The sequence below is a fragment of the Nomascus leucogenys genome, chromosome 2, assembly GCF_006542625.1.
Source record: "Nomascus leucogenys isolate Asia chromosome 2, Asia_NLE_v1, whole genome shotgun sequence".
NCBI classification, from domain to species: domain Eukaryota; kingdom Metazoa; phylum Chordata; class Mammalia; order Primates; family Hylobatidae; genus Nomascus; species Nomascus leucogenys.
In genome coordinates, this window is record NC_044382.1 from 32,480,616 (window position 1) to 32,492,800 (window position 12,185).

The 12,185-nt window shown below is 42.0% G+C and overlaps 1 protein-coding gene across 2 annotated transcripts in view; it reads left to right on the forward strand.

Annotated features, from left to right (window-relative positions):
- Positions 1 to 12,185, forward strand: part of LARS1 (leucyl-tRNA synthetase 1) — a 69,058-nt gene that overhangs the window by 1,790 nt on the left and 55,083 nt on the right. For both annotated transcript variants that reach the window (XM_030827089.1, XM_030827093.1), the window contains exons 2-4: positions 3,472 to 3,590; positions 8,172 to 8,259; positions 8,932 to 9,012. In XM_030827089.1, the coding sequence (XP_030682949.1) occupies positions 3,472 to 3,590; positions 8,172 to 8,259; positions 8,932 to 9,012 (288 nt within the window). The remainder of the gene's footprint in view (positions 1 to 3,471; positions 3,591 to 8,171; positions 8,260 to 8,931; positions 9,013 to 12,185) is intronic.

A 12,185-nucleotide genomic window follows, 5' to 3' on the forward strand; every position in this document is an offset into this window, starting at 1 on the left:
GCCCCCCTCGGCCTCCCAAAGTGCTGGGATTACAGGCGTGAACCATGGCGCCTGGCCTGTTGCAATTTTTAAAAGGATGATCAAGCAAGGCTTTGCTAAAAAGGTGGCAAAAACGAGGTAAGAGAGCAACCTATGCAACTATAGGAAAAAAGAGATGTCCAGGCAGGGGCAACAGTGTAAGTGAAAAGCAAGGATCCCAGGTAGAAGCCAGGGATGCTTTGAAACATCCTGCAGTGCACAGGACAACCCCTGAAAACAAAGAATTATTTGGCCCAAAGTCTAAGTAGTGCCAAAGTTTAGGAACTCTGATTTAGTTATATAGCCTTTTGTTACCAGTGAGGAAGTTGAGTCTCAGATCAAATGACTTGCTCAAGGTTATACAACAAGTTGGCGTTTGGGCCAATATCAGATTTTATTATACTTGATCTTTGAGGTTTTGAGAAACAAGTTTTTCTGAGAAACATAAAACTCAAATAAGAGCTTTCTTGCATTTCGCATACTTAGTACAATGAAAAGAAACACATAGTTCTAAGTAATTTGTAAAAGACTTGCTTTCATATTCTTTACAATGGGTGACATGGTCATATTTTTTATTTTTATTGTTTTTTTTTTTTTTTTTGAAATGGAGTCTCACTCTTTCCCAGGCTGGAGTGCAGTGGTGCGATCTCGGTTCACTGCAGCCCTCTGCCTCCCAGGTTCAAGTGATTCCCCCACTTCAGCTTCCTGAGTAGCTGGGACTACAGGTGTGCGCCACCACGCCCAGCTAATTTTTGTATTTTTTGGTATAGTTGTGGTTTCACCATGTTGGCCAGACTGGTCTTGAATGCCTGACCTCAAGTGATCCGCCCACCTTGGCCTCCCAAAGTGCTGGGATTACAGGTGTGAGCCAGTGCACCTGGCCATATTTTTTATTTTTTGAGACAGGGACTCGCTCCATCAACCAGGCTGTAGTGCAGTAGTGCAATCATAGCTCACTGAAGCCAGCCTTGACCTCCGGGGTTCACGTGATCCTCTGGCCTCAGTGTTCCCATGTCCTGCCCATGGTAATTTTTAGGTAAAAGGTATTTGTTACATAACTTCTGTGTCTATGGCATTGTACTTGGTGCTAAGGTGACTATAAAAGATTTAAAAGTTCCTGCCTGTTGAGAATTTACAGCCCAACTGCATAAATGTCTTAAGATCATTTGGTTGCATTTAACAGAAGTCAACTCAAGTTGGTTAAGGAGGCATTTAGTAATAAAGTGGAAGTTGGCCGAGTGCAATGGCTCAAGCCTGTAATCTCAGTACTTTGGGAAGCCAAGGCTGGTGGATTGCTTGAGCCTAGGAGTTCAAGACCAGCCTAGGCAACATGATGAAACCCTGTCTCTACAAAAAAATACAAAAACTATCTGGGTGTGGTGGTGCATATGCCTGTAGTCCCAGCTATTCAGGAGGCTGAGGTGGGAAGATTGATTGAGCCCAGTAGATCAAGGCTGCAGTGAGCTGGTGCTTGCACCATTATGCTCCAGCCTGGGTGGCAGAGGGAGACCCTCTCTCTCTCTCACACAGACACACACACATAAATACAGTGAAATTTCATATTACCCATGACCGTAGGGTAGGAGATATGACTAGGCTTCATGAGGCCCTACATACTTTTGCCTTTGTGGATGGGTCCTTTCCTCTGTAAAAATATTAGAAATTATATTTTACAGACCGGGCGGGGTGGCTCATGCCTGTAATCACAGCACTTTGGGAGGCTGAGATGGGTGGACCACCTGGGGTCAGGAGTTTGAGGCCAGCCTGGCCAACATGGTGAAACCTCATCTCTACTAAAAATACAAAAATTAGCCAGGTGTGGTGGCACACACCCGTAATCCCAGCTACTCGGGAGGCTGAGGCAGGAGAATTGCTTGAACCCCGGAGATGGAGGTTTCAGTGAACTGAGATTGGTCTTGCTGTGTTGCCTAGGCTGGAGTGCAGTGGCTCCATCTCGGCTCACTGCAACCACCACCTCTTGAGTTCAAGTAATTCTCCTGTCTTTGCCTCCCGAGTAGCTGAGATTATAGGCGCATGCCACCACATCCGGCTAATTTTTGTATTTTTAGTAGAGATGGGGTTTCGCCATATTGGCCAGGCTGGTCTCGAACTCGTAGCCTCAGGTGATCCATCTGCCTTGGCCTCAGAGTGCTGGGATTACAGGCATGAGCCACCACGCCTGGCCAAAAAAATTGTTTTTCTTCTAAAGAGGAGGTCTTTCTGTGTTGCCTAGGCCAGTCTCAAACTCCTGGCCTCAAATAATCCTCCCTTCTCAGCCTCCCAAAGTGTTGGGATTATAGACATGAGGCACTACATCCATTCAAGTTACTTATTAAGAAGAGGTTTTGGAGTGAGAGGGGGCAGTGGAGTTGATAGTCTAAATGAAGGAATGGAAAGGGATGAACAGATGTGCAGGCTTATTATTTCTTAGAAAAGAAAATACCTTATGCAATCACTGTTTTATGGAAACTTGAAAAGAGTCCAGGTTTTTTTTCTGGGACGGAGTTTCACTTTTGTTGCCCAGGCTGGAGTGCAATGGCGCGATCTTGGCTCACTGCAACTTCCACCTCCCGGGTTCAAGCGATTCTCCTGCCTCAGCCTCCCAAGTAGCTGGGATTACAGGTGCGTGCCACCTTGCCTAGCTAATTTTTGTATTTTTAGTAGAGATGGGGTTTCACCATGTTGGCCAGGCTTGTCTCTAACTCCTGACCTCAGGTGATCCTCTCGCCTCGGTCTCCCAAAGTGCTGGGATTACAGGCATGAGCCACCGTGTCCAGCCTGTTTTATTTTAATTTCATATGAACAGTTCTTTAACAATTTTGGAGAGAAGTTCTCTATCAGTATCTTTGGTATTCATGTATTTTAATTAAATAGAAACACTTGATGACAATGTTAACATTGTAGTATATAATTTTAAAAAAGCATTATCAAAGCCTTTTACATATTTCAGGAATTGTTCAACCATTTCTTTGAGGTTTGAGGTACACAGGTCATGATAATCCTAATTTTTTTTTTTTTCCAACGGAGTCTTGCTGTGTCACCCAAGCTGGAGTGTAGTGGTATGGTCTCGGCTCACTGCAGCCTCCACCTCCCTGGTTCAAGTGATTCTCCTGCCTCAGCCTCCCGAGTTGCTGAGATTACAGATACCCACCACCAGGCCCAGCTAATTTTTGTATTTTAGTAGAGACGGGTTTTGCCCTGTTGGCCAGGCTGATCTCGAACTCCTGACCTCAAGCAATCCACCCGCCTCGGCCTCCCAAAGTGCTGAGATTACATACCGTGAGCCACCATGCCTTGCTGATAACCCTAATTTTTAATGTTCATTTAAATTTCAAGATAACCATGGAAAAATCAGTCTTTATCAGTGAGCAGCTCAGTTCTGTGAACCCAATTCTTTTTTAAAGCAAGCGTGCTGAAATACAGAGAGTGGATTATTCTCTTTGTGTCCAATAGGAAAGAAAAGGAACAGCCAAAGTGGACTTTTTGAAGAAGATTGAGAAAGAAATCCAAGAGAAATGGGATACTGAGAGAGTGTTTGAGGTCAATGCATCTAATTTAGAGAAACGGACCAGGTAAGTAATAGTTTGTGAAGTTCTGCACGTTGTATTTCTATTTTTTTTTTTTGAGACGGAGTCTTGCTCTGTCGTCTAGGCTGGAGTGCAGTGGCGCAATCTTGGCTCACTGCAAGCTCCGCCTCCCGGGTTCATGCCATTCTCCTGCCTCAGCCTCCCGGGTAGCTGGGACTACAGGCGCCCACCACCACGCCCAGCTAATTTTTTGTATTTTTAGTAGAGACGGGGTTTCACTGTGTTAGCCAGGATGGTCTCGATCTCCTGACCTCGTGATCCACTCTCTTTGGCCTCCCAAAGTCCTGGGATTACAGGCGTGAGCCACCGCACCTGGCCCTGCACATTGTATTTCTGAAACCGTTGGCTTTATAGTACAGAAACAGCTTGGTGGAACCCATAAGGTAGATTGTATTTATAATGCCTGAAACAGGGTGAAGGAGGTGACTTTCACTTTCTGCATATGAATTAGGATCTTTCTTCTTATGGGGTTTGTAAAGATTTTTTTCTAAATAAAGTTTGCTTTGTTTTAAAGACTACAGTATTTTAAATATTTAGGCAAAGAAGGATGTTTTGAGATTTTTTTCTTTGCTGACTGACAAAATGAAATTATTCTATTAGACTCACAGACGATTATTATCTCCAAAGACAGAAAATGGAAATTTTTATGTTTTTTTCTTTAGTAGTAAACCTAATGCTTGTAAAAGTGTAAATGTTGAAGATATTATTTCTTAAATACTGCATTGCCGTGATACTAAAATAATACTGATTTAAAGACAAACATAGATCATGACATGATATTTGGGAAAAACAAAAACAAAATAAGTCCCCCAAGCATTGCCACAATAAATGTATGCATCAATTATAAGCTATATCCCAGATTAATACATGTTGAGATGTAAGAAAATGTGCTTTTTCAGATTGAAGAAATATGGTTATAATAACAACATTAATAGTAAGTTAACATTGAACACTTACTGTGTGCTGGCAAATGTGTGGGCAAATTTTTTTACATGTATATTCTCATTTAATCTTCTTTTTCTTTTTTTTTTTTGAGACAGTCTCGCTCTGTCATCAGGCTGGAGTGCAGTGGCGCCATCTCGGCTCACTGCAACCTCCAACTCCCTGGTTCAAGTGATTCTCCTGCCTCAGCCTCCTTAGTAGCTAGGGTTACAGGCACGTGCCACCACGCCCAGCTAATTTTTGTATTTTTGGTAGAGACGGGGTTTCACCATGTTGGCCAGGATGGTCTCGATTTCCTGACCTCGTGATCCGCCCGCCTTGGCCTCCCAAAGTGCCGGGATTACAGGCATGAGCCATCGTGCCTAGCCTTTTTCTCTTTCTTTTTTTAGACAAAGTCTTGCTGTGTCATTCAAGCTGGAGTGCAGTGGCACAATCATAGCTCACTGTAACCTCAAACTCCTGAGCTCAAGCAATCCTTCTTCCTCAGCCTTCTGAGTAGCTGGGACTACAGGCATGCGCCACCATGCCTGGCTAATTTCTTTTTTCTTAGAGACAGGGTCTTGCTATGTTGCCCAGGCTGGTCTCAAACTCCTGGCTTCAAGTGATCCTTCTGCCTTGGCCTCTCAAAGCTCTTAAGATTATAAGACATGAGCCATCACTCCCGGCCTCATTTTACCTTTTAATTTTTTTTTTTGAGATGGAGTCTTGCTCTGTCACCCAGGCTGGAGTGCAATGGTGCAATCTTGGCGCACTGCAAGCTCCACCTCCCGGGTTCACGCCATTCTCCTGCTTCAGCCTCCTGAGTAGCTGGGACTACAGGTGGCCGCCACCACGCCCAGCTAATTTTTTTGTATTTTTAGTAGAGACGGGGTTTCACTGTGGTCTCCATCTCCTGACCTCGTGATCTGCTCTCCTTGGTCTCCCAAAGTGCTGGGATTACAGGCGTGAGCCACCGCGCCTGGCCTTTTTTTTTTTTTTTGAGGTGGAGTCTTGCTTTCTTGCCTAGGCTGGAGTGCAGTGGCACGATCTTGGCTCACTGCAACGTCTGCCTCCCAGGTTCAGTGATTCTCCTGCCTCAGCCTCCCCAGTAGCTGGGATTACAGGTGCATGCCAACACGCCTGGCTAGTTTTTAATTTTTATTTTTAATAGAGATGGCGTTTTGCCATGTTGGCTAGTCTGGTCTCAAACTCAAATGATCCGCCTGCCTCGGACTCCTAAAGTGCTGGGATTATACGCGTGAGCCACTGCGCCCTGCCATAATCTTTTTTTTTTGTAATTTGGAGACAGAGTCTGTGGTGTCAGATGGAGCGAGCCTCTGTCACCCAGGCTGGAGTGCAGTTGTGTGATCTCAGCTCACTGCAGTCTCTGTCTCCTGGGCTCAGGTGATCGTCTCACCTAAGCCTCCTGAGTAGTTGGGACTATAGGCGCACGCCACCACACCCAGCTAATTTTTCTATTTTTAGTAGAAATGGGGTCTTGTTATGTTGCTGAGGCTGATCCCGACTCCTGGGCTCAAGTGATCTGCCCACCCCGGCCTCCCAAAGTGCCGGGATTATAGGCATGGGCCACTGCACCCAGCATTTTAAAAATTTCTTTTGTAGAAATGAAGTTTCGCTGTCTTGCCCAGGCTAGTCTTGAACTCCTGGGCTCAAGTAATCCTCCCACCTTTGTCTCCCAAAGTGTTGGGATTACAGGTTTGAGCCATCATGCCTGGCCTTAATCTTCTCAATGTCCTTTAAGGTTAACAGCTTTTAAAATTTCTCTTTTACAGCTGAGGAAACTGAGGCACACAGAGGCTAAGTATCCAGTTCAAGGTTACATCACTGGGAATTGACTGGGCCTGGGCTTGTTTTTAGGACTTTCTGATTCAAAAGTCTTTTTTCCTTGCTTATTAAGCTATATTCTAATGGATATACATATATATATATATCTTTTTGAGACAGAGTTTCGCTGTTGTTGCCTAGGCTGGAGTGCAATGGCGTGATCTCGGCCCACCGCAACCTCCGACTCCCGGGTTCAAGCAATTCTCCTGCCTCAGCCTCCCCTGTAGCTGGGATTACAGGCATGCACCACCACGCCCGGCTAATTTTGTATTTTTACTAGAGACGGGTTTTCTCCACGTTAGTCAGGCTGGTCTCGAAATCCCAACCTCAGGTGATCTGCCCGCCTCTGCCTCCCAAAGTGCTGGGATTAGGTGTGAGCCACCAGGCCCCAGCCTATTATTTTTTTTTAAGAGAAAAAGAAATTGCTGTAATACAGTCTCTGGTGTTATACTTGAAGCTGTAATTTGAAGCTTCTTTTTGCTTCTAGAGGTTTGGTTAACTTTAAGGTAATTTAAAATAATTAAAAGTGAACTGAAAAAGCTGCTTTGTTTAGTGAAAGAGAATTACCTATGGGTGTATGCAGTAACACTGAAGAAAGTAATATAATGTCAAGTGAAGAAGGCAAATTGCAGAAGTCTATATGAAGTATGCCTTTTTTTGTATAAAACTCATGAGTGAGCGAAACTCAATGATAAATGGTTTAAGGGTGCTGGCAAGTGTGCAAACTATTCAAAAACAAGGGAACAGTAAAAGCAAATTTCAGAATGTTGGTTATCTCTTGTGGGACAGTAGAGAGGAAACGGGTAGTTTCAGTGGGTTCGTAAGTCAGATGGTGTGTTTACTACTCTTCATTTTATTATGCTTCATAACATAGTATGTATGTTAGATATTCTTCATAAGAATAAAGAATACAGACCAAGCATGGTGGCTCATGGGCTCATGCTCATGGTGGTTCTTATATTGAGAGCCCTGTCTTTACAAAAACAACTAAAAAATTTAAAAAAATAATAAGAAGGTTTAAAGGATGCTTTTAAAGTGAATCTACCACATATCATGTAATATTGAGGATGTTTTATATTACCTGAGGAACTTTGAATTGCTTTATATATGTCTAGTATCAAGTGAAAACAAATCTCATTTATTCAGTAAAATATTAAATTAGCCTAGGTTCATAAGGGTATTAAAGAATTTTTTTTTTTTTTTTTTTTGAGATGGAGTCTCACTTTCACCCAGGCTGGAGTGCAGTGGCATGATCTCAGCTCATTGCAACCTCTGCCTCTCGGGTTCAATGATCAGGCGATTCTTGATTCTCGTGCCTCAACCACTAGAGTAGCTGGGATTATCAGCGCACGCCATCACGCCCGGCTAGTTTTTGTATTTTTAGTAGAGACAGGGTTTCACCATGTTGCCTAGGCTGGTCTCGAACTCCTGGCCTCAAGCAGTCCACCAGCCTTGGCCTCCCAAAGTGTTGGGATTACAGGTGTGAGCCACCATGCCTGACCTAGTATATTATCTTTACTCAAGTATTTTAGCTCAAATTAAACCTCTAGTATTCGTTACAAGGCTATTTAGTTCTTAATAGCAACCTATAAAAGTCTTATTTCTTGTAAATCTAAAGTAATTTTCAATTTTAGAGAGTTTTAAATTTCTAGATTTATAAATTTACTTGTAAATATTTTTTAAATAACTAAACGTAACAAGTTATTTATATCAAGCATTTCCTTCACCCCACTTCCTTATTGTAAAAGGAACTTAACATTTATTCTTCTGTACTTTCTTTTTTATACTGTTGTTTTGCAGCAAGGGCAAGTATTTTGTAACCTTCCCATATCCATATATGAATGGACGCCTTCATTTGGGACACACATTTTCTTTATCCAAATGTGAGGTAATGTTTCCCTATGTTTGCTATAATGGGGAGGAAGGTTTTTAACGAATATTGTTTTGAAGAAAATGGCAGATATAGAATTTATTATTTCCTGTTAAGAGAACTTAAAATTCCTTAAAGCATAATTTTTATATTTAAGTAATTTATTTTATTTGTTTTTGAGATGGAGTCTTGCTCTGTCACCAGGCTGGAGTGCAGTGGCGTGATCTCGGCTCACTGCAACCTCTGCCTCCTGGAATCAAGCGATTCTCCTGCCTCAGTCTCCCGAGTAGCTGGGACTACAGGCATGCACCACCACGCCCAGCTAATTTTTGTATTTTTAGTAGACATGGGATTTTACCATATTGGCCAGGATGGTCTCAAACTCTTGACCTTGTGATCCACCAGCCTCGGCCTCTGAAAGTGCTGGGATTATAGGCGTGAGCCATTGCTCCCGGCCCATTTAAGTAATTTAATTTTTATATTTAATTTTCATGTGCCATATGTGTATATGTGCAAGGGTCTGGGCATGTATGCATATTGAAAAGTAATTCCTAGGTTGGTGAGTTTTGGAATGCCTAAAATCTAACTGGCGTTCCAAAGGAGGATGTAAAGAAGAAAACTAATTTTTTGTGTGTGAAAAGTTAGCATTTTGTATTTGTCTGGCATTTAAATTTAATTTTATTTCTGTAGTTTGCCGTAGGGTACCAGCGATTGAAAGGAAAATGTTGTCTGTTTCCCTTTGGCCTGCACTGTACTGGAATGCCTATTAAGGTAAGATTGCTAATAGGATTGGTTTCTACTCTTTTTAGTTTGGGGCAAGTAGTAATACCCAATTCAAGAGCTTAAAATAGGATTTTCAAGTATTGCTGCATTAAAGTATGAAATGAGTTGAATTTTTTTTTTTTTTTTTTTTTTTTTTTTTGAACGGAGTCTCGTCTGTCGCCAGGCTGGAGTGCAGTGGCGATCTCGCTCACTGCAGCTCCGCCTCCTGGTTCCCCATTCTCCTCCTCAGCCTCTCCGAGTAGCTGGACTACAGGCGCCCCACCACCCCGCTAATTTTTTTTTTTTAGAGACGGTTCATGGTCCGATCCCTACCTGGTGATCCCCCCTCGCCTCCCAATGCTGGATTACAAGCTGACCACCGCCCGGCGAAATGAGTTGAATTTATGATAGTGGAAATTAATTTAAAAATAAACAACATTTGAAGAAATGCTTAAATAAAGGGCATCCATTATGGTCTAAGTGATTACTAAGTGATTTTAATGTCTTTTGGTTACCTTGTATATTTATGTCTGTATTACAGTTAGGTAATAACTGATTCTGTTTTACTAAAATGAAAAATGTACAGCCATTGTGCACTTGTGACATATGTAAGATGCAGGCATAAAATAATAAGCAGTTGTATTTTGATCATTTTTGCAAATATCTTCATTTGTCATAAGTTTGTATTAGAAATAATTCTCAATGAAGACTAGGAAAGGAAACTAGAATTGAAAGGATTCCTTTATATAATAGGATTAGGAAATTTAAATCCTATTTCTTTTTATTTTCCAACATTTTATTTTATTTTACTTTATTTTATTTTATTTTTTTGAGATGGAGTTTTGCTTTTGTCGTCCAGGCTGCAGTGCAATGGTGTGATCTTGGCTAACTGCAGCCTCCTTCTCCTGCCTCAACTTCCCGAGTAGCTGGGATTACAGGCACGCGCCACCACGCCTGGCTAATTTTTGTATTTTTAGTAGAGACGAGGTTTCACCGTGTTGGCTAGGCTGGTCTGAAACTCCTGACCTCCATGGATCCACCCACCTGGACCTTCCAAAGTGCTGGGATTACAGGCATGAGCCACCATGCCCGGCCTTCTGCAACCTTTTATTTTAAAGTATGTCAATCCTACAGAAAAGGTGGAATGGTAGTACAATGAACACCCTCCACCCTTCACCTGTAGTTACAAAGTCTTAACGTTTGCTATATTTGTTTTAGTTCTGTCTCTTAGCATACATGCACGCATGCGTGCTTTTCTCTTTCTTTTTCTTCTTTTTTTCTGAGTTGGAGTCTTGCTCTGTCGCCCAGGCTGGAGTGCAGCGTTGTACTTTTAGTACAGATGGGGTTTCACCATGTTGGCCAGGCTGGTTTCAAACTCCTGACCTCAGGTAATCTGCCTACCTCGGCCTCCCAAAGTGCTGGGATTACAGGCATGAGCCACCACGCCTAGCCCTTCTCTCTCTTTTTCTGTGAACTTTTTGAAAGAAAGTTGCAGGTATGACATGTCATTGCTAAATACTTCAGCATGTATTCTGAGAACAAGGGCATTCTTCTACATTATCAGAGTCCTGTAATCTCCTCCAAGAAATTCAACATTGATGTTATATTATCGTCTTCATCTAATCTGTAGTCAAATTTCTGTAGACTCAAAATGTCCTTTCCATCTGTTTTTCCCTTTTTTTTTTTTTTTTTTTGAGGCGGAGTCTTGCTCTGTTACTCAGTCTGGAGTGCAGTGGTGCAATCTTGGCTTGCTGCAAGTTCTGCCTCCCAGGTTCAAGTGATTCTCTTGCCTCAGCCTCCTGAATATCTGGGATTACAGGTACCTGCTACCATGCCTGGCTAGTGTTTTTTGTATTTTTAGTGGAAACAGGGTTTCACCATGTTGGGCAGGCTGGTCTCGAACTCCTGACCTCAAGTTATCTGCCTGCCTTGGCTTCCCAAAGTGCTGGGATTACAGGCATGAGCCACTACGCCCTGCTGTTTTTCACTTTTTATTTTGTGGAGCACACACTGCATCTAGTTATCCATTCTTTTCACTATCTTTTAGTTGTTTTTCGTGATACTGATGTTTTTGAAGTCTAAGCTAGTTATTTTGTAGAATGTCCCATGATATGAGTTTTCTGATTGTTTTTTCATGATTAGGGTTGGGCAAATATTTTGACAAGAATACTTCATTGTTGAGGTATAAACTTCCCATTGTATCACCTCAAAAGCATATAAAATGGTAATTTCTCCCATTTTAGTGAAATTAAGTTAATCCTGCCAGGTTTCCTCATTCTAAAGGTGACTTTTCCTCCTATAAAATTAAAAAGTAAGGCCAGACAGGGTGGCTCATGCCTGTAATCCCATCACTTTGGGAGGCCGAGTTGGGAGGATCACATGAGGTCAGGAGTTCAAAACCAGCCTGGCCAACGTGGTGAAACCCCATCTCTACTAAAAATACAAAAATTAGCCGGGCGTGGTGGCAGGCGCCTGTAATTCCAGCTACTTCGGAGGCTATTTCAGGAGAATTGCTTGAATCTGGGAGGTAGAGGTTGCAGTGAGCCGAAACTGTGCCGTTGCACTCCAGCCTGGGCAACAAGAGTAAAATTCCATCTCAAAAAAAAAAAAGAAATTAAAAAGTAATCTATAGGATAACACTTTGAGAGCCTCTGAAGGTCCTGTTACTCAATAACCTGTGGCTTTAGCATCCTTTAATCATCCTTGCCTGTTTTTATTATTCTATTAGTGGTTGAAATTCTTCTAGATAGAAGAGCCTTTTCCATTTAAAAAGTTTTTACTTCTATATTTCTTATTTTTTTCATAACTTTAACAGTGTTTACTTGGTGTCATCTTTGTTTTTGACAGTGGACTCATTGTGGTATAATTGATAAGAGCTAGAGTGGAAAGTCCAAGGTTAAGTCTGTAACTTTGCTAGCTGTGTAACCTTGGGTAAATCACTTCATCTCCATTTGTTTTCTGACTTAAAGCCTATCCTATCTACTTGGTAGGATATGTGACAGTAATCTTTCTTTCTTTCTTGCTGGTGGGATTTTATTTATTTATTTTATTATTATTATACTTTAAGTTCTAGGGTACATGTGCACAATGTGCAGCTTTGTTACATATGTATACATGTGCCATATTGGTGTGCTGCACCCATTAACTCGTCATTTACATTAGGTATATCTCCTAATGCTATC